The sequence below is a fragment of the Salmo salar genome, chromosome ssa20 (genome assembly GCF_905237065.1).
Source record: "Salmo salar chromosome ssa20, Ssal_v3.1, whole genome shotgun sequence".
Taxonomy (NCBI): Eukaryota; Metazoa; Chordata; class Actinopteri; order Salmoniformes; family Salmonidae; genus Salmo; species Salmo salar.
Window position 1 is genome coordinate 52,091,884 of NC_059461.1, and position 19,980 is coordinate 52,111,863.

General features: G+C 43.1%; 1 protein-coding gene across 4 annotated transcripts; it reads left to right on the plus strand.

The window, feature by feature from the left end:
- The first annotated feature begins 9,870 nt into the window (after window positions 1–9,870).
- LOC106580765 (calcineurin B homologous protein 2) lies at window positions 9,871–18,790 on the plus strand. 4 transcript variants are annotated; one of them, XM_014162155.2, is made up of 8 exons: window positions 9,871–10,213; window positions 16,795–16,867; window positions 17,002–17,082; window positions 17,362–17,486; window positions 17,594–17,655; window positions 17,764–17,814; window positions 18,055–18,177; window positions 18,441–18,790. In XM_014162155.2, exons 1-8 carry the CDS (start codon window positions 10,204–10,206, stop codon window positions 18,492–18,494), a joined length of 579 nt encoding a protein of 192 aa, XP_014017630.1. In that variant the 5' UTR covers window positions 9,871–10,203; the 3' UTR covers window positions 18,495–18,790. The 4 variants fall into 4 exon arrangements, with proteins under 4 accessions (XP_014017630.1, XP_045559541.1, XP_014017628.1 ...); XM_014162153.2 differs by lacking the exon at window positions 9,871–10,213 and adding an exon at window positions 15,869–16,178; XM_045703585.1 differs by lacking the exons at window positions 9,871–10,213; window positions 17,764–17,814 and adding an exon at window positions 15,835–16,178 and having other exon boundaries at window positions 17,565–17,699.
- The last annotated feature ends 1,190 nt before the right edge of the window (window positions 18,791–19,980 follow it).

Consider the following 19,980-nt stretch of genomic DNA (forward strand, 5'->3'; position numbering starts at 1 on the left):
GTCTTCTTTTTTTAAGCCCATAACCGTATGTGTGAGGTGAATACTTTTATTTCAAAGTAGATTTGCTTAAAACTACTAAGAAACACTATGTGAACATGATTTTTCCCACTGCAGTGAAAGGTTAAGTAGCCTTCCTCTTCCAAAACGTATAAGGTAGGATACACTGCATAGTATTATTGATAGCCGTGTCACGCCCTGATCTGTTTCACCTGTCTTTGTGATTGTCTCCCCCCGTTTCCCCATTAGTCCCTGGGTGTTTATTCTGGTGTTCCCTGTTTGTCTGTTGCCAGTTCGTCTTGTCTTGTCAACCAGCGTCTCTTTTGCTAGTTCTCCCGGCTTTGACCCTTGCCTGCCTTGACTCTGAACCTGCCTGCCTGACTATACTGCCTGCCCTGACCTCGGGCCTGCCTGCCACTCTGTACCTCCTGGACTCTGACCTTGTTTATGATCTTTTGACTGTCTGTGACCATTCTCTTGCCTGCCCCTTGGATTATAATAAATATCAGAGACTCAAACCATCTGCCTCCCTCTGTCTGCATCTGGGTCTCGCCCTGTGCCCTTATAAGCCGACTATTATGAAGCTGTTGAAGCCTCCCAATCATCATCATCATCATGCTATTGTTACAGTAATGGTCCCTGTCCCCTCCTGTACTGTAGCAGCAGCCCCACTTGGCCTTGACCTTCAGTAATTTCAGCACAAATAAGGCAGGAATTCAGAGAATGTGCTCCTGGAGCAAAGGCCCCGGTGGCTGCTGTGTTGGCCACTGGCCATCTCCCCCAGACGCGACTGAAGACCACAAGCAACAGAGGATAAAGTAACTTTCAGTGAGCCAAGATCCCCAATCCTACCGCTCCATGCACGAATGTGTATAGCATTGGTGCACACAGGCAAAACAGGATGCATATTGAAAAATATCAAGAGGCAGTGGAGACTGGTGGACAGAATATGTGGGAAGTGGTCCGTACTAACAGAGAGGAGTTAATGATGCTGTTGTTGAGTGGGTTTCCATAGAAATAGAATCACTAGAACCATGGTAATTTGACTACATCGTCATGGGTACACTCAATACGGCCGCCAGCCCACCCAACATGGAACGTTGACTTGAAAGTGGATTTCCATTAGAGTAATACTATTTCTATGATTTCAGCTCCTTGGTTGGGATGCGCTGAGATGGTATGCCATGGGAAGGAGGTATCCTACACTACATTTGATGCAATTCCATCACTGAGCAAGGATATTGAATCCGTTTGACTTCCTTTGCTTTCATCATTCCAAATATTCTCCCAGATTAATCTCTCACACTGATCTTTACGTGGGACGAGTTACTACATTTCCAATAGCCATTTTCATGCTGTATTTTGGAAAGTAAAATACAATAGTGTATACCACATTAATGCCACATTCAAGGGTGTAGACAGGGGACCAAGTAGGCGTTTGTTCTCTGATCCACTGAGATACTTTGCTGCTGTTCCAGACGTAAGGTGCGTACATATCTGAGAGATTTATAAGCATATCCATTCAGTTTTGAGAAGTCTCAACTATGACGTTTTTTATGCTATTGTGGCCGTAATTAAATATGGCTATGCAGCTCAATGCAATAACTTGCTTTACTATATCTCCATGGCACAACACAGAGGAATGCGACACTCTTTGTTTTCACTCCCGTGCCAAGAGGAAGTGCTATTTTCCTTGTCCCCCCATCTCCTCTCGCCATTTTCTCCTCCATCAAAGGCAATTTTAAGATAAAACAAACATCAACAAAAGGAAACTCGCAAATGACTTTAGGTTCACTTTGTTTACCATCTCTGCTGAAACAACCCGCTAACAGTCAGAAAAAGGAAGCAGGAGATTCTCGCTCTCTCGCTATGTCTCTTGCTCTGTCTCGCTCTGTCTCTCGCGCTCTGTCTCTCGCTCTCTGTCTCTCGCTCTCTGTCTCGCTCTGTCTCTCACGCTCTCTCTCACGCTCTCTCTCTCGCTCTGTCTCTCATGCTCTGTCTCTCGCTCTCTGTCTCGCTCTGTCTCTCACGCTCTGTCTCTCGCTCTCTGTCTCGCTCTGTCTCTCACTCTCTGTCTCTCGCTCTCTGTCTCGCTCTGTCTCTCACACTCTGTCTCTCGCTCTCTGTCTCGCTCTCTCTAGGAGGGGGACTACTGGAAAGAGGGTCAACAGAGTTTGTACCTGTCTCTATCCTGTCACTGCAGAAGGGGCCTAAAATAGGACTGGAAGACAAACTGGGAAGCAATGTCTTCCTGTTGACTCATTTCCTGTCAGCGTTGCCCTCACATCCTATTATCTGTGAGGGGAAACTCTGTACCCTACACCAGCCTACCTATCTGCCTGCTCTGGCCTTATAGACCCACAGACATGGCAGATGATCCTGGAGGATCCTGTGAACTAGTACTCCGAGTTGGGCATCTCCGGCGCGGCCCACGCTTGGATTGCGTCCTACCTGACAGGTCGCTCCTACCAGGTGGCGTGGCGAGAATCTGTCTCCGCACCATGCGCTCTCACCACTGGTGTCCCCCAGGGCTCTGTTCTAGGCCCTCTCCTATTCTCGCTATACACCAAGTCACTTGGCTCTGTCATATCCTCACATGGTCTCTCCTATCATTGCTATGCAGACGACACACAATTAATCTTCTCCTTTCCCCCTTCTGATAACCAGGCGGCGAATCGCATCTCTGCATGTCTGTCAGACATATCAGTGTGGATGACGGATCACCAGCTCAAGCTGAACCTCGGCAAGACGGAGCTGCTCTTCCTCCCGGGGAAGGACTGCCCCTTCCATGATCTCGCCATCACGGTTGACAACTCCCTTGTGTCCTCCTCCCAGAGTGCTAAGAACCTTGGCGTGATCCTGGACAACACCCTGTCGTTCTCCACTAACATCAAGGCGGTGACCCGATCCTGTAGGTTCATGCTCTACAACATTCGCAGAGTACGACCCTGCCTCACACAGGAAGCGGCGCAGGTCCTAATCCAGGCACTTGTCATCTCCCGTCTGGATTACTGCAACTCGCTGTTGGCTGGGCTCCCTGCCTGTGCCATTAAACCCCTACAACTCATCCAGAACGCCGCAGCCCGTCTGGTGTTCAACCTTCCCAAGTTCTCTCACGTCACCCCGCTCCTCCGCTCTCTCCACTGGCTTCCAGTTGAAGCTCGCATCCGCTACAAGACCATGGTGATTGCCTACGGAGCTGTGAAGGGAACGGCACCTCCATACCTTCAGGCTCTGATCAGGCCCTACACCCAAACAAGGGCACTGCGTTCATCCACCACTGGCCTGCTGGCCCCCCTACCTCTGAGGAAGCACAGTTCCCGCTCAGCCCAGTCAAAACTGTTCGCTGCTCTGGCACCCCAATGGTGGAACAAGCTCCCTCACGACGCCAGGACAGCGGAGTCAATCACCACCTTCCGGAGACACCTGAAACCCCACCTTTTTAAGGAATACCTAGGATAGGATAAAGTAATCCTTCTAACCCCCCCCCTTAAAAGATTTAGATGCACTATTGTAAAGTGGTTGTTCCACTGGATATCATAAGGTGAATGCACCATTTTGTAAGTCGCTCTGGATAAGAGCGTTTGCTAAATGACTTAAATGTAATTAAATGTAGTACAACATCCTATGACATCAGTATTGGGCCTATGACATCACAATACATCCCTATATCCCCCATGTCCTCTTTTGTGGGGTCATCTTATGACATGGACGGTATGTCCTGTTACATCATGTGTCACCCAGTTGTGTTGGAAATCGAAGGACATCAAGGATCAGTCTGTGACAAGTTATTTAAGTGGAATTATTATGCATTGCAATAATACAGATAGCTATGCCGAAAATCCTAGCATTGCATATTTCCGTTGTACTTTGTCACCATGTCCTTGCTAACAGTCCTAATGAGTAAAGTGTCAAAGTGAAAGTGGTTCTTCTGAATAAGGTCATGCACTACCAAAATATATATATTTTTTAACGTGTCAACGTGTTGTTGCTCCCAGCTTCCATCTGTTAACAATAAATTGACCATACAGCTAATTTAGAGAACAAAGTAAATCACAAGCAGGTATAGTAACCGCTATGTACAGTAAATCATTCCCTCGCAGCTTGGCACCAATGTAACATCTCCATATTTCTAAACCTGGGAAGCAGTGAACAGAATGAGTGACAGTGAACGGAGGGAGAACTCCCACTCTCGCCCCAGGGTCCCTAATCTGATTGTGCTAATTGAACACAAGGGATTTGTGACAGTGGCCATGTGTCCAGGGCTTTACTAGGATTCCTCTTATCAACTCAGCTAAGGATAACCTCCATTCTCACAGGGGTCAGAGTCTGTAGAGCCCCTTACTGATGTTGGTCTTGCAGTGGGTACAGTATGTAGACAATGATATACAACACTAGGTGATCATCTCCAGGTATCACTCATTGATGCAAGTCCTGTCGGGACCTGGCTTTCAGGGCTGAGCCATTGGAACAGGGACTGATTATACTGCGATGTGTACAAAACATTAAGAACAGCTGCTCTTTCCATGACATGGTGAATCCAGGTGAAAGCTATGATCTCTTATTGATGTCACTTGTTAAATCCACTTCAATCATGGTAGATGAAGGAGAGGAGACATGTTAAAGAAGGATTTTTAGGCCTTGAGAAAATTGAGACATGGATTGTGTATGTGTACCATTGAGAAGGTGAGTGGGCAGGACAAAATATGTAAGTGCCTTTAGTAAGTGCCAGGCAGGAATTATAATTATTATATTCAGCCCAAGGGCACAACGGCCACTGGCCGCAAAAGGCATGTTATTTTAGGGGGCATTATGGCCTCACAAAGGGGATGCAGCTGGGAAATTCGAGGCATTATCAAGTGCTTGTCAAATTGTGAAAGAGAGACTGATGAAGTGTGTACAGCCTGAGCAAAAAAAACATAGAGCTCATGCCTTTCATGCAACTGTTTTCAAATCACCATTAGTTGCATCATGCAGCCTTAAAATGTTTTACAAATCTAAACATATAGCCCAACATTTGAATCACAATTAAAGTTACATAAATAACCCTAAATTAAGCATATAGGAAAACCTATTTCTTTGTTAACCGCTCACCACAAAGTAGCCGCATGTGCACACTCCCTCAAATCGTTTGGAGAAAATATCCTTTCTATTTTATTCAGCTATGTTCAATTGTATTCTTCATACCATAAAACAATATAAAATAATGCCACGAAATTCTAAGAACATCTTGTCTGCTAAATGAACTAGTGTAGCCCACTGCCATATGGCATAGCCAGATCAGGGCCTAACATAAAGACAACTCAGAGTAGGCTATTCTGTTCTTCTTAAATAGACTACATTTTCTTCATATCATGTTTCTTTAGACCTGTCTAAAATAAATAATGGATTTTTGTGAAGGTGTAGGCTATATTACATGGATTTATTAGACTTTTTAAAATGTTCGAAAGGTCTGCATCAGTGGCTTGTGTGGAAGCCAGGAGATGCTAATGTCTTCATGTTAATTAAAGGTCAATTCCCGTGAGACCAGCAGTTATTTGCTTGACAATCACCGGCTGAAAAAATGTCATGACCGCCACAGCTCTACACATGGTCACATTTTATTTGGATAGTCTGAATAGTCCATCTGTAGATGGACTACCCGGATGGTGCATCCATTATTTAAAGGGGGAGATCAAGCAGATCCTAACTGTTACAGGCCAATTTCTATCTTGCCCTGTTTATCAAAAGTGTTGGAAAAACTTATCAATAATCAATTTAATGGCTTTCTTGATGTCTATAGTAATCTCTGGTATGCAATCTGGTTTCTGCTCAGGTTATGGATGTGTCACTGCAATCTTAAAGGTCCTAAATGATGTCACAATTGCCTTTGCTTACAATCAATGTTGTGCTGCTATTTTTATCAACTTGGCCAGAGCATTCCATTGTTGTTGATGAGCTAAGGAGTATTGGTGTCTCTGAGAGGTCTTTGGCATGGTTTGCTAACTAACTCTCCCAAAGAGTGCAGCGTGTAAAGTCAGAACATCTGCTGTCTCAGCCACTGCATGTCACCAAAGGAGTACCCTAAGGCTCGATCCTAGGCCCCACGCTCTTCTCAATTTACATCAACAACAAGCTCTCTCATCCATGTATATGCAGATGATACAGTCTTATACTCAGCTGGCCCTTCCCCAGATGTTGTGTTAAACGGTCTACAAAAAAGCTTTTTTAGTCTCCAACAAGCTTTCTCTGCCCTTATCTTTGTTCTGAACACCTCCAAATCAAAGGTCATGTGGTTCAGTAAGAAGAATGCTGATGGGTGATATTTTGGCGGTGTCGGACGTGTAACTGCGTTGGAACTGCCCAGGCGTATTTATCACTTCTGTTGAAGGATATCTTCATACCGCACGTGCCAGAGGTGAGTCACATAAACAAGGAAGATAGAACATGTCAAAAATCATTGTAAACATATGACTTGACAAATAGTAGGGAAGTATATTTCAAAAAATTTCCATTTTCTAGATCTTGGGACTGGATTTTCCCATGGCCTTGGTCTCAAAAGTTCTTTATGGCATAACAATGGCCGTCTACTTGGGCATATAACCTACTCTGCCAATTAGGCCTAAACTATGCAAGCAGTGAAGAAACAACTGTTGACTTAATAAAAACGGTATAAATTAGATATTGAAGATTGATCTAACATAAACCAGATAATTCCTAAAAGTAGCCTAATGCAATGAAATGTTCTTGAGCTTTTGCATATAGGGCATTACAAGCATTTAAAAACTAACTAAATACCTAATCTCCATGCGGATCAGGAATCTCAGGACAAAATTACTAAATATAATTGAACCAGTATAGTATAACACTGACTCTGTGGGAAACATCTAAATTCCACTGTTTTTGCAATTAGTGACTCTTATCAAAACAACGACAACATATATTCAGATAAGACTAAATAGGCTACAGTCCAATGTGATGCGATACGCTGTTTGGTTCACCCTTTGGTCCTTGAGAACAGTGAAGCACTAAGAGTTGATATCAAGCAGCGTTAAGTTCCTTGTAATTACCCTGATTTTTCTACACCTCTCCTCTTCTTTCAAAATCCAGAAATTCCAGATTGGCTTCAAAACTGAAGGCCATATCAAACCAAACCACATACAGTGGGGCAAAACAGTATTTAATCAGCCACCAATTGTGCAAGTTCTCCCACTTAAAAAGATGAGAGAGGCCTGTAATTTTCATCATAGGTACACGTCAACTATGACAGACAAAATGAGAAAAAGAAATCCAGAAAATCACATTGTAGGATATTTAATGAATTTATTTGCAAATTATGGTGGAAAATAAGTATTTGGTCACCTACAAACAAGCAAGATTTCTGGCTCTCACAGACCTGTAAGTTCTTCTTTAAGAGGCTCCTCTGTCCTCCCCTCGTTACCTGTATTAATGGCACCTGTTTGAATTTATCAGTATAAATGACACCTGTCCACAACCTCAAACAGTCACACTCCAAACTCCACTATGGCCAAGACCAAAGAGCTGTCAAAGGACACCAGAAACAAAATTGTAGACCTGCACCAGGCTGGGAAGACTGAATCTGCAATAGGTTAGCAGCTTGGTTTGAAGAAATCAACTGTGGGAGCAATTATTAGGAAATGGAAGACATACAAGACCACTGATAATCTCCCTCGATCTGGGGCTCCACGAAAAATCTCACCCCGTGGGGTCAAAATGATCACAAGAACGGTGAGCAAAAATCCCAGAAGCACACGGGGGGACCTAGTGAATGACCTGCAGAGAGCTGGGACCAAAGTAACAAAGCCTACCATCAGTAACACACTACGCCGCCAGGGACTCAAATCCTGCAGTGCCAGACGTGTCACCCTGCTTAAGCCAGTACATGTCCAGGCCCGTCTGAAGTTTGCTAGAGAGCATTTGGATGATCCAGAAGAGGATTGGGAGAATGTCATATGGTCAGATGAAACCAAAATATAACTTTTTGGTAAAAACTCAACTCATCGTGTTTGGAGGACAAAGAATGCTGAGTTGCATCCAAAGAACACCATACCTACTGTGAAGCATGGGGGTGGAAACATCATGCTTTGGGGCTGTTTTTCTGCAAAGGGACCAGGACGACTGATCAGTGTAAAGGAAAGAATGAATGGGGCCATGTATCGTGAGATTTTGAGTTAAAACCTCCTTCCATCAGCAAGGGCATTGAAGATGAAATGTGGCTGGGTCTTTCAGCATGACAATGATCCCAAACACACCGCCCGGGCAACGAAGGAGTGGCTTTGTAAGAAGCATTTCAAGGTCCTGGAGTGGCCTAGCCAGTCTCCAGATCTCAACCCCATAGAAAATCTTTGGAGGGAGTTGAAAGTCCGTGTTGCCCAGCGACAGCCCCAAAACATCACTGCTCTAGAGGAGATCTGCATGGAGGAATGGGCCAAAATACCAGCAACAGTGTGTGAAAACCTTGTGAAGACTTACAGAAAACGTTTGACCTGTGTCATTGCCAACAAAGGGTGTATAACAAAGTATTGAGATAAACTTTTGTTATTGACCAAATACTTATTTTCCACCATAATTTGCAAATAAATTCATTAAAATTGCTACAATGTGATTTTCTGGATTTGTTTTTCTCATTTTGTCTGTCATAGTTGAAGTGTACCTATGATGAAAATTACAGGCCTCTCTTAACTTTTTAAGTGGGAGAACTTGCACAATTGGTGGTTACAGTGCATCCATCATTGAGATTGTTCCTTGGGAAGACATCGCCCATAGGCGAAGTGTTGTCACGAGCTCCTTGAGATCTCAGTTCTCTCTCTGACTGTACTACTAACTTTCCCCTATTCTGTCTTTACCATGCAGGTCACAGTGAAGAAATCACACCAGCGTTCTGCTGCCCTTTTCTCTGCAGGTAGATACTAAGATATGAATAACGGCATGCACACGCAAGCATTTGTGCAGACCCACATTTATTTTCTGTGTTGGGAAAGGTTGATTTATATCTAGTGTCAATAAACTGCATAAAGGTAGAGAAAACAGGTTTTTAATGTGTATTAATGCTTAAACATCATTAATAGATGTGTAATAGGTGATTACATATTGTAATATTCCTCAAATATCTGGTTCACCACATAGCTTTAATAGTGTTGAAATGACAGTGACACTGACTTTGTGGTTGGAAAATCCAATACTTGTAAAGGTCTTCCCAGAAAAGGGAAGGGGGGATCTTATCATAGTGCAAATGTGTAACTTATCGCAGTAAAGAGGAAGTAGTGTGTTGCTGACTCATAACTTGGCGAGCAGCCAACGTTCGCTTACGCTAGACAAAGACACTGCTGCCTTGTGCTTGTCCATTAAACATGACATGGCATGAACATAGCAGTTAAGAGAGTGACGAGGTTAAATACCATGCCACACTGAAAACGTTCAGCATCATAGTGAAGCTGAGATGCGGGGGATTATAGTTTAGGATAAAGTCTGTCCTACATATAACTGTTTTGGTAGGACTGAATGTCAGATGAAATCCCTGTGACGTGCATGAATAGTTTCACAGTGGCAAAGGTAATGATAGTGTGGAATAGCTAAACAGACGTGGAACAACATTACTTACTAATGTGGCCAAATGTATTCACTAGGTCTAGGCTAAGTATGTTGTCGTCAGCAGCTTGTTATGAGAATATTTTAAGAATCTCAGTTCTCTTTGGAGGAGGAAGTCTGAGGGTATCTGTTTCAGTCCTGACATGTTCCTTCAGGAGAACCGTGTTCCTTCGAACATCCCTCAACAACACCTCTTTAGCAACGTTTTAACACCTGTCACCCTGGGATTTCCCCCTTTTCCCAATCCACTATTAGATTGGACAGAGAGTCCGGTGAGTCAATGCTGACGCAGTCAAAGAGGAAGTTCAACCGGATGTTACTGTTTATTCTTCTGAAACATGGCACACAAATTTGTTTAGTTGAGTCCCAATCGTATCCAGTAATTACCACTTATTGTAAATCTTCAGGTCTGACTGGAGTTCGTTAAGTAAAGAAACCAGTTTCAACTGAAGGGGCTTGGAAAATCCCTCTCGTAAGTTTTTTGTTGTTTTTTTAGACAGGTTGATGTGTAGACGATAAATGAAGAGAAGTTTTCATGCCTCTTTATGGAAATACGTCTGTGGCTTTGGTAGTCTCCCCACTGTTAGATATGGCTGACGGTATACCTCTTCAAGTCAGATGCCTAATCGTAAGACACTCACATACACTAACTCAAGACATTATCATGACCTAGGGCTGGATTCAATCCATATCACTGATGTTCAGCACACTGTGGTTTCCCAGTACCATAATCAAGGGACAAAAATAGCTTTGCGCCACATCAGATCTAAACCTGCATCTGGTGCTAGGTGCTACTACGAATACCCAATGATGAGGACGGGATTGTAGGTGCTTCTTCTTTGAGAATGTGTTGAAACTTTTACAGAAACGTTGAGACATCCAAATGAGAGTGCAACCCAGACATGGGATATTATCCAGAGTGCAAAGAATACCAGTGTATTGAATGACAGCACAGTTGCTGTTTACTCAGATATAAAGCGGCTATGGATAAATAGATGCATTATCTTGGAAATTCAATCTGGCCCATAGAGGAGGGCTTACTTGGAAATGGACTTAGTAAGATTGGAGACTATTCTGGAATGAATTAAATCACTCGAAGACTGAGGCCAGGTATTTTCGTATCTGCCTAATACATTATTCATACAACAATGATTAAGTGTTTAGAAAAGCAGGAGGAAACAGGCTTCGCACGCTAACTTGTTTCCTTTCAATACCCCCCCTTTAGTGGAGACCAACCCATGCCACATAAAGCTAGCAATTTTTTGGGGACCAATGATGTGTGTATAAATGATTGGTTTAAACAGACTGAACCAAAACTATAGGAGCACCACGGCTTTTGCTGTCTCTTCCATTGGGTTCCAGACGTAACTCATTTATCCAATATTGTCTTTCTTTGACCCAGTAGTATCCCACACTCAAGGCCTAAAGTTACCTAAATGGAGGGTCACTCACTTTCCTTAACGTCTTTTTTTCTTGTGCGCTTGAGACCTGTGGGGCAACAAGGGCATAACTCCAACCAACACCTCCATCTCCATCACCATCACCCCCAACCCCCCACCCTCAGTGTGGTGGTGGGGAGGTGGTTTGGCAGTGACCGTGCTCCAGCAATTTGCGCAATTAGGGTCCCGGGGCATGGCTGTCAGCCCCCAGTGCAGAGCGGCGCGGGGAGGGTCCATGTCAGCCTGCTCCTTGCTAATGAGCCGATCGCCTTCCATTCAGACGCTCAATAATTAAGAGCTGGTCCTCTTCCAAGAAACCTTCTCCTCCCCCGCCATCTGTCAGCGAGGCAAGCAAGGAGCACGCTCCGGTTTGTTCTCTCCTAAGCTTTATTGTGCAGGATTTTTTTTCTTTAGCACTTTTTTAGCGCCCACTTCCAAATGAGAAGAGAAATCTCAGCCTGGCACTGAACCGTCCCCTCAGAGAGGGGGTAGCTATGTTTGGAGCCGTCACAGAGTTATGTTAAGCACTTTGACTTTGAGGTGCGTTTGTGGTGAGGAAGGAGGAGTCGTTTTATAATCCATCGTTTGGCACAGGGGAGAGAAACTTCTTCAACTGGGAAATTAGTGTAAACAAGCAACAAACATGCCACCCTGCCAAACCCCCTTTCTAGCAGCACCTCACAGATGTCCCAGATGGGCCCTTCTCCAGGGCATTACTTGATTAAAAGGGCTTCCACAGCGTTCAACACCGGAGAGCCACCCCCCTGCCCACCTGGTGGCCCCAGCGCCCCTTTACCATTTCATTTAGCTCCCTTGTGTTAGATGGAAACTTCATCATTAGCTGAGGGAGGTAGGGGAGGGCTTACAAGCCACAGGAACCTCCTGGCCTCAACTTGTGCCCCCCATGGCTGCCCTTTCATCTGGATGGCATCTTCATTAGCCAGAACTGCTCAGTGCATTGTGGGGACAGGGTGGTGCATCATGGTCTGATGGGCCTCGGGATGTTGGATGGGGTTTTGGGATACAATGTTTCATCTGGATTTTCCTTGTTGTAAATTGTAGTTTAGATATGCTATGCCAAGACAAGCTAGTGGATAGTTATGGTGTGTAATGGTTGGTTTGGAGAGGGGTCTGTATCATGGTGGCCTTGGAGTGTGGCCTCAAGTAAACAAAGTAAAAGGGGATCTTGTTTAGACAGGGCACTGATGTGTCTGAAGTGAGGTTTTGGAGATAGGTAGTTGTAGCATAGGGGCCCCCGCTCACTGTTATTTCCTGTGCCTGTCGCATTGAGTCTGGTCTCTCTTGCACTCCACTGGCCCGGAATGTTCTCCCTTCATTATCAGCCTGCCCCAGCTCTGCAGGACACCCCTTCTTCAGCTCCACGTAACTCCCCCACCCAGTTCCAGTCCCAGCCCGACAGACGAGGGGGGAGACAGACAGGCCAACAGACTCCCTCGCCACGGTTTATTGACCCAGTTTGCAGCTGAGCATACTTGAGACATTGCGAGTGTCGCCTGCTCAGGTCGCATGGCGGGAGTTGACCAAGAATGGCTCCTAAATGTATGCGGGCGCCAGCGAGGACCACCGAGGGAAAGGATGTGGAGCACCCTGGTGGAGCGCCATCCTCTTGCATAATGCATTATTATTTACCCATATTAATATTGGTCATTGTTATTAATCAAAGGGTAGCCTATCATTTAGACATATATAGATATTTTAAATCATTAACTGTGAGGTATTTTTCTTATTGTTATTACATTCTCAGGATATACAGGGGGTGTAATGAAGACAACTTGCTGACAACCTGGCATGACACTAAACGTTGAACTGCTCTTCCTGCTTTTTAAAGTTATATAACATAATGTCTATGCTTAACCTGACATGACATATAAGACAATTGAAAATGTTGTAGTTTTCCAGTTCAGACAGGCTGAGAGGTTCTCTGCCTGTGATGCCTTTAGTTTGAGATGAGCGGAACCAGAGCTGACCTTCCCATTCACTCAGACTGAGGACGGTGTTTACAAGTCTTTTATCAGCCATGGCTGGGCGGGGTCAAAGTTCAAATAGCCAGGAACACTTCATTCTTTCCCAATTGGCACACTGCCCAACCCAGCCTCTGACATGCTTTCACTTTCATTGCTTGTGGCACCAAGGACAAAACCGCCACGAGAGAAAGTTTGTGCAAATTACTCAAAATCAAAGAGGCGGGATTTCCTCAGTCCGTTTTTATATTTAAGAACTCTTGTTCTGTTAATCTGTTCTCTGCAGTTAGTAGATGCTTTGGAGAGACAGGTTCCAATCAAAGCCTGTCTTGTTGGTTATTCATTGCCTTCTGTTGTCAGGGGCATTAAAGAGCCATTCGTCTTAATGCATTTGAAGGTTAAATGCAAAAAAATGGCCAAACAAAATTCCCCATGAGTGACTACTAGAAAGCTGGAATGAATTTCAATCTTTGTGTTATGTGTCATACCTTGTCAGTGACCCGTGGCACATGTCATGAAACGGAACCTAGGAGCCTAGATAGTTTCACTTTTCTGGCTGCTATCAGAAAGTTTAATTGAAAAGGTGTGGATTATAGGAAACAAGAAATATAGAACATAAATGAAAGATAAACATGGAATAATCTCCTATCATAGAATAAAGACTATTGGCACAGAACAACGCATGCATGTCAAGAGTCCAGAATGCTCAGTTTACTGTACCACAACAAGGTCTACAGAACTTTTCTTGATCCTGCAAAGTTGTACTGAAGGCAACTCACTCCTTTGGCCATTTGAAATACTCCTGATGTATTATTGTACATGGGTCAACTTCTCATAGGGAGAAAAAATGTATGGGGGCTCTGAGTTACTGGTGTCAGTTAAGATAAACAAAACTTTAAGTGGTGAAAAATGAGATGTTATCTGGGAAAAATGCCAGCTCTCCAAAATGAACAGCCTGCCAAATGTAGAGGCTGTTTACTTGTGTAATAATAATAAGCATTTGTATAAGGCCAGGATTCAATCCGAGGCACGTTATACAGCAGCACACTGGACAGCCGACAATGTGCTAAATTTGAGTCTGACTTCTTCTTTGTGCTGTGTGCGTGCGTGTGTGTGTGTGTCTAGTCTGGAGGAGGTGGGCGTGCTAACATCTAGTGAACCACCCTGCATGTTCACCTCTGCCACCAATGAGGAATTGAACAAGACAGGAGAAGAAAAACCCTTGCTCTCTCACTCGTTGAGTGGAGAGCACTGACTGGACCACTCTGACACTCTTACTTCCTAACTCTCTGTACATTCCAATATGGAAGGAATATCCAGCTCCATCCAGTATGTTAGTGCTGTGGCTCCTGAGTGTGTGACTCGCCACATATGGTGTATGTTAACAAGTAATAATAGAACAAGACATGGGGAGCAGCTTGCTAATGTCTCTCTTGGGCACTTAGGAGTGTGATCATGAGGGCTGAGAGGTCTTTTCTGGCTGGCTGCTTTGGCATGGAGCCCTGGTTACATGGCATGGAGCCCTGGTTACATGGCATGGAGCCCTGGTTACATGGCATGGAGCCCTGGTTACATGGCATGGAGCCCTGGTTACATGGCATGGAGCCCTTTGGCATCTAGTCAGTCGTCCTGGTTACATCTCTCATATTTCCTTGTGTTATTACACTACTATTTGGTTGAATGAAGGTGGCCTGAATTAATATATCTAGCTATTTTTTGGGGTATGACAGCAGTAGCAGAGTGGATGGATTTCATGTCTATTTCATGTAAGAGATTGTGAGACACTCCCCATTGCTTATCCAGCCCAATAAATTCGAAAAAATAGATATAAATCAGCTACAAGGGAGAGATGTTTGTTTACGATAGACATTTGTGGACAGAAAAGGGGCATTGATATGTTTGCTTTGTTATTAGTGTTGAAATTTGGTGTGAGTAGGCCAACTAAAATGTTCTTGTTGTTGGAAGCAATCTTTCTAGCCCACAAAGGCATTTTAATGGTTCAAATGTGAAGTTCAGCAAATGGAGTGATTCAAACAGTCTAGGACTATATAAATACATAAGCAAGGCAAGCATCAGTGTTGCCGGTAATATAAACACATTTAAACCGTTGCTGACAAATTATCAGCAAAAATGTGTGTCATCCAGGATTTTTGTTGATGAAGAGAAATACACATAACTGTGTTGATTTGGAAACGTGTCGCCTCTGGATTTTATAGCACCAGGTTCATTCAGAAGGAACAGTTTCCAATGGACTTCTCGATCTTCTCGATCTGGATCCTCGAGTCACATGAACTCTTATCTAATAATGGTTTGGGAATAGCAGCATGCCGAATATGCAGACCAGTTCATTGACTCATGACACACAAACCAGCTTTCCAACTGATAACCTCTCAGAGCTGTCCCATCCTTAAACAAGACCACTCACAATGCACACACTGTCCTGCTATGCTGTAGCAGCCAATGGTTCCTTGATATCTGAAAGGGATGGTGCCATCTAGTGTCAAATGACCACTGATACAACGTCTACAAAGCATGTTTGATTTGCGTGTAACATTGTGTTGGACAGTATAGTGATTGTCAAGCTACTCAGGAGCATACAGGCTAGTAGCCTATTGCAATCATTGGGTTAAATATTCTATTATGTAATGGATTTGTGTTGGTAGTAGGCTGTTAGTGATAATATAGCCATAATGTAAATATATTATTCAAAGATCCACTTTGTTATATATAATGCTATCCATGCTGGATAGTAAATCCAGGCTGTTGATAAAATTAGATATCAATCTTGGAGATCTGTTGTAAGAACAGACTTGGTTGAATTTGTGTTCTTGAAAACATATAAATCACGACCCCATTGGTCATTTGGTCCCCTCGGTTTAACAGCGATTGGATAGATATGATGCCTATCATTAGCGGTGAACTGACTGAATTGACGTTCAATATACTCTTGCTCTAGTCGACGATACTAAAGTTTATTTCATAGCTACAGTCGTGTATAATTTCTAAACTACATGCATTGGGAAGTTAACAGGAAAATCAGAAGTTCTGGGACGTGATATTTATGTGTCGAGTGAAGCAGCTGTTATTGTTTTCTTTTCTGTAGAAATGGGCTCGACAAACTCCACCCTGTCAAAAATTCCAAACGTCAAAGAATTAATGCAAGAAACGGGTTGTAAGTTCTCGGACGGGTAGGACTGTAGTTTAGACTACTAGAAAATCTGTATTGAGATTGTCACGATTGTACAATCACGTCATTGTTTATGCCAAATTCGAAGACAAATCTTTGGGAGTGGGCGTATAACGGGGATTTCATTATGAATGTTTTTGTTACAGCTATATGGAGCCCAGTTTTTCAATGCCTTCTATTGCATTTTTTTCCTAAATGTTTTAGAGCGCAGATATTTTGAAATGTGTCCAAATTATTAATAGCTTTCGCAGCGATAAGAGTGATGTTTGACAGGTGCGCAAATTGCGCGCACAACTTTGACTGACCAAAATACGCATGTGTCTTACCCAACCAAATACAGTATTGAATATCTAAGCTTTGAACAGAGACTTCTATTGACATATACATGTGGTTTTGAGAAGTTGTAGGTAAATTAATAACTTGGCCTTTATAAATGCTTGAATAATTCATGGAGTGTTAGCTTGAATGCAATCCTGAGCAATGAACTGGCCTCTATGGCTATTGCATATATTGATTAAATGGTTTGGTGTGCCGCTGTCCTGCCCATTACTAATACTAATAGCATGAATCGATGGTTCTCTTGTTTTCTCATTTAACATAGTCACCCCTGCACACGTTGTTCGACTTTATGACCGTTTCGAAGCATTGGACAAGGAAAAGACAGGCCATCTCCGGTAAGTGGTGGGACCATGTCAGCTTTATGGAGTTTGTTTGTTGAACCAGTGTTGACTAAAACGGTGCATGTCAGAATAATAATAATTCTTATGTCTGAATGTCCTATCTTTGTTTTATGCCCATTACTGTGAAGCCCGCAGGATTTTGGAGCCATTAATAGGTTGGCGATGAACCCCATCGGGGATCGGATCATTGGGGCTTTCTTCTCTCCAGGGTATAGAACAACATTTCTTACAGGTTTGAGTAAAATTGCTGCCTTGATAACCTCACCAATGAAATGGTAACGTGAAGGTTAATGTCCATTTTCGCTGTAATATAAGTCCAGGCTTTTTGTAGGTCTCATTAAAAAAAAAAACACAATCAACAAGACTAAATATTGATTTAACTTCAGTCAATTCTGTGCAACAATAAACTTTTCTCTTTTTTAATATCCTTATATCCTGTACGTTTGGAATGCAAGCAGGTTTTGGTCTTAACATAATCTCTCTCACAGACAGGAAACAGTGGACTTCCACTCCTTTGTGAGGATCCTGGCCCACTTCCGACCTGCGGACCAAAAACGTCCCAAAGATCCCAGTATGCCTGAACCTGTCAACAGTAGGACCAGTAAACTCCAGTGTGAGTCCTCTGGCATTTTTGTTGTTGTTGTGGTTGACTCACAAAATAGATTTTAGCGTTAAAATTCAACTCAATCAGATCCCCCCTGGTTTTCTCCTTCCTTTCAGTTGCCTTCCAACTATATGACCAAGACAAAGATGGAAAAATCTCCAGAGCTGAGCTTCTACAGGTCCATTATAACTGTTAGCTTTACTGACAATAATGCTCTGTATGGTGAGCAACACAATATACCACTAATAGTTAGTGATGTAAATTGTTTCTCTGTTGTAAATTGTAGGGACATACAAGACCTGGTTTATGTCTGAAATGCCAACACCCTATATCAGAGGTATTCAAATCTTACACTTTGAGGTCCGGAGCCTGCTGGTTTTCTGTTCTACCTGAAAATGTATTGAACCCACCTTTTGTCTCAGGTCTAAATCAGGCCCTGATTAGAGCGGAAGAATGGGGGAAAAAAGCAGTTGAACTGGTTTCATAGTCAGGATTTAAATTTGAGGGCCCTATACAATACAATGAAGCCATTCTCCATGGGCTTGGGATGTGATTAACAGCTGAGGGTGATTGACAGGTGCTGCGGTCCATGCTGGAGATGCAGGTGACGGAGGAGCAGCTAGAGAGCATTGCCGACCGCACCATCCAGGAGGCTGACCTGGACAAGGACGATGCCATCTCCTTTGAGGAGTTCCGCAAGGTACCACTGGGTAGAGCTCTAAGACTGACATATCAACATGGTGCATTGCAGCACAGGGCACCCAGAATCCTAAGCCATACAAAGTTCATGCCCATAGAAAATGATGTCGGCCATTGCTGTAGTCAAACAGCATACGGTACCTTGTGCGATGACAGTATTTTTCCCATCCTCTCTCATATTCAGTGGCTGCATTTGCTTCTGATGTAATATACCAATCCCACCATTCCACTCAGTCTAACTTTGGCTTTTCCGTCTCCTTACAGTCCCTGGAGAAGGTGAACATCGACCATAAGATGAGCATTCGCTTCCTGCGCTAGCTAGAGTGGTTGCACTGGGTCAACTGACTGTTCATGGAGATGTAGCCCACTTTGTGTGTACTCATCCCTCCATGGTAAAAACAAGGCTTCAGCAGGGAAATATTACTGATTCCTTTAACTGGATGACTAACACTAAATACCTTAAATGACTGAATAATATGCTGTAACTTAATATGTTTTTTACAGCATACTGGAATATGGGCATCATGTTCCAAAGTCTAACTGTACTAGAGCCCCACTGTATAACTACATAGTAACTGCTTTTATATAATACAATAAAATGTAATTTAATAATAGTAATTATACATGGGACTTATTTCGTGGTAATCAAGGACCCAAAGTCGCTTTACAATTGTAGAAACAAAATAAACATGTTAGTTTTGACAAGGGCAAACATAAGCTTTTATGAAGGGAAACAGATACTTGAAATTCACTCTTCCTTGTTAATTTTTGGAAGTACACTACCGGTCAAAAGTTTTAGAACGTCTACTCATTCAAGGGTTTTTCTTTATTATTACTCTTTTCTACATTGTAGAATAATAGTGAAGACATCAAAACTATGAAATAACACATATGGAATTAAACAAAAAAAAGTGTTAAACAAATCAAAATATATATATTTTTTAGAAATTCTTCAAATAGCCACCCTTTGCCTTGATGACAGCTTTGCACACTCTTGGCATTCTCTCAACCAGCTTCACCTGGAATGCTTTTCCAACAGTCTGAATTCTAAATAAATCACTGACAGTGTCACCAGCAAAGCACCCCTACACCATAACACCTCCTCCTCCATGCTTTACGGTGGGAAATATACATGCAGAGATCATCCGTTCACCCACACGCGTCTCACAAAGACACGGCAGTTGGAACCAAATTTCTCCAATTTGGACTCCAGACCAAAGGACAAATTTCCACCAGTCTAATGTCCATTGCTCGTGTTTCTTGGCCCAAGCAAGTCTCTTCTTATTATTGGTGTCCTTTAGTAGTGGGTTCTTTACAGCAATTCGACCATGAAGGCCTGATTCACATAGTCTCCTCTGAACAGTTGATGTTGAGATGTCTGTTACTTGAAGTCTGTGAAGCATTTATTTGGGCTGCAATTTATGAAGCTGGTAACTCTTTAATGAACTTATCCTCTGCAGCAGAGGTAACTCTGGGTCTTCCATTCCTGTGGCAGTCCTCATGAGAGCCAGTTTCATCATAGTGCTTGATGGTTTTTGCGACTGCACTCGAAGAAACTTTCAAGGTTCTTGAAATGTTCTGTATTGACTGACCTTCATGTCATAAAGTAATGATGGACTGTCATTTCTCTTTGCTTATTTGAGCTGTTCTTGCCATAATGTGGACTTGGTCTTTTACAAAATAGGGCTATATTCTGTATACCCCCCTACCTTGTCACAACACAACTGACTGACTCAAACGCATGTAGAAGGAAGGAAATTCCAAAAATTAACTTTTAATTGAAATGCATTCCAGGTGACTACCT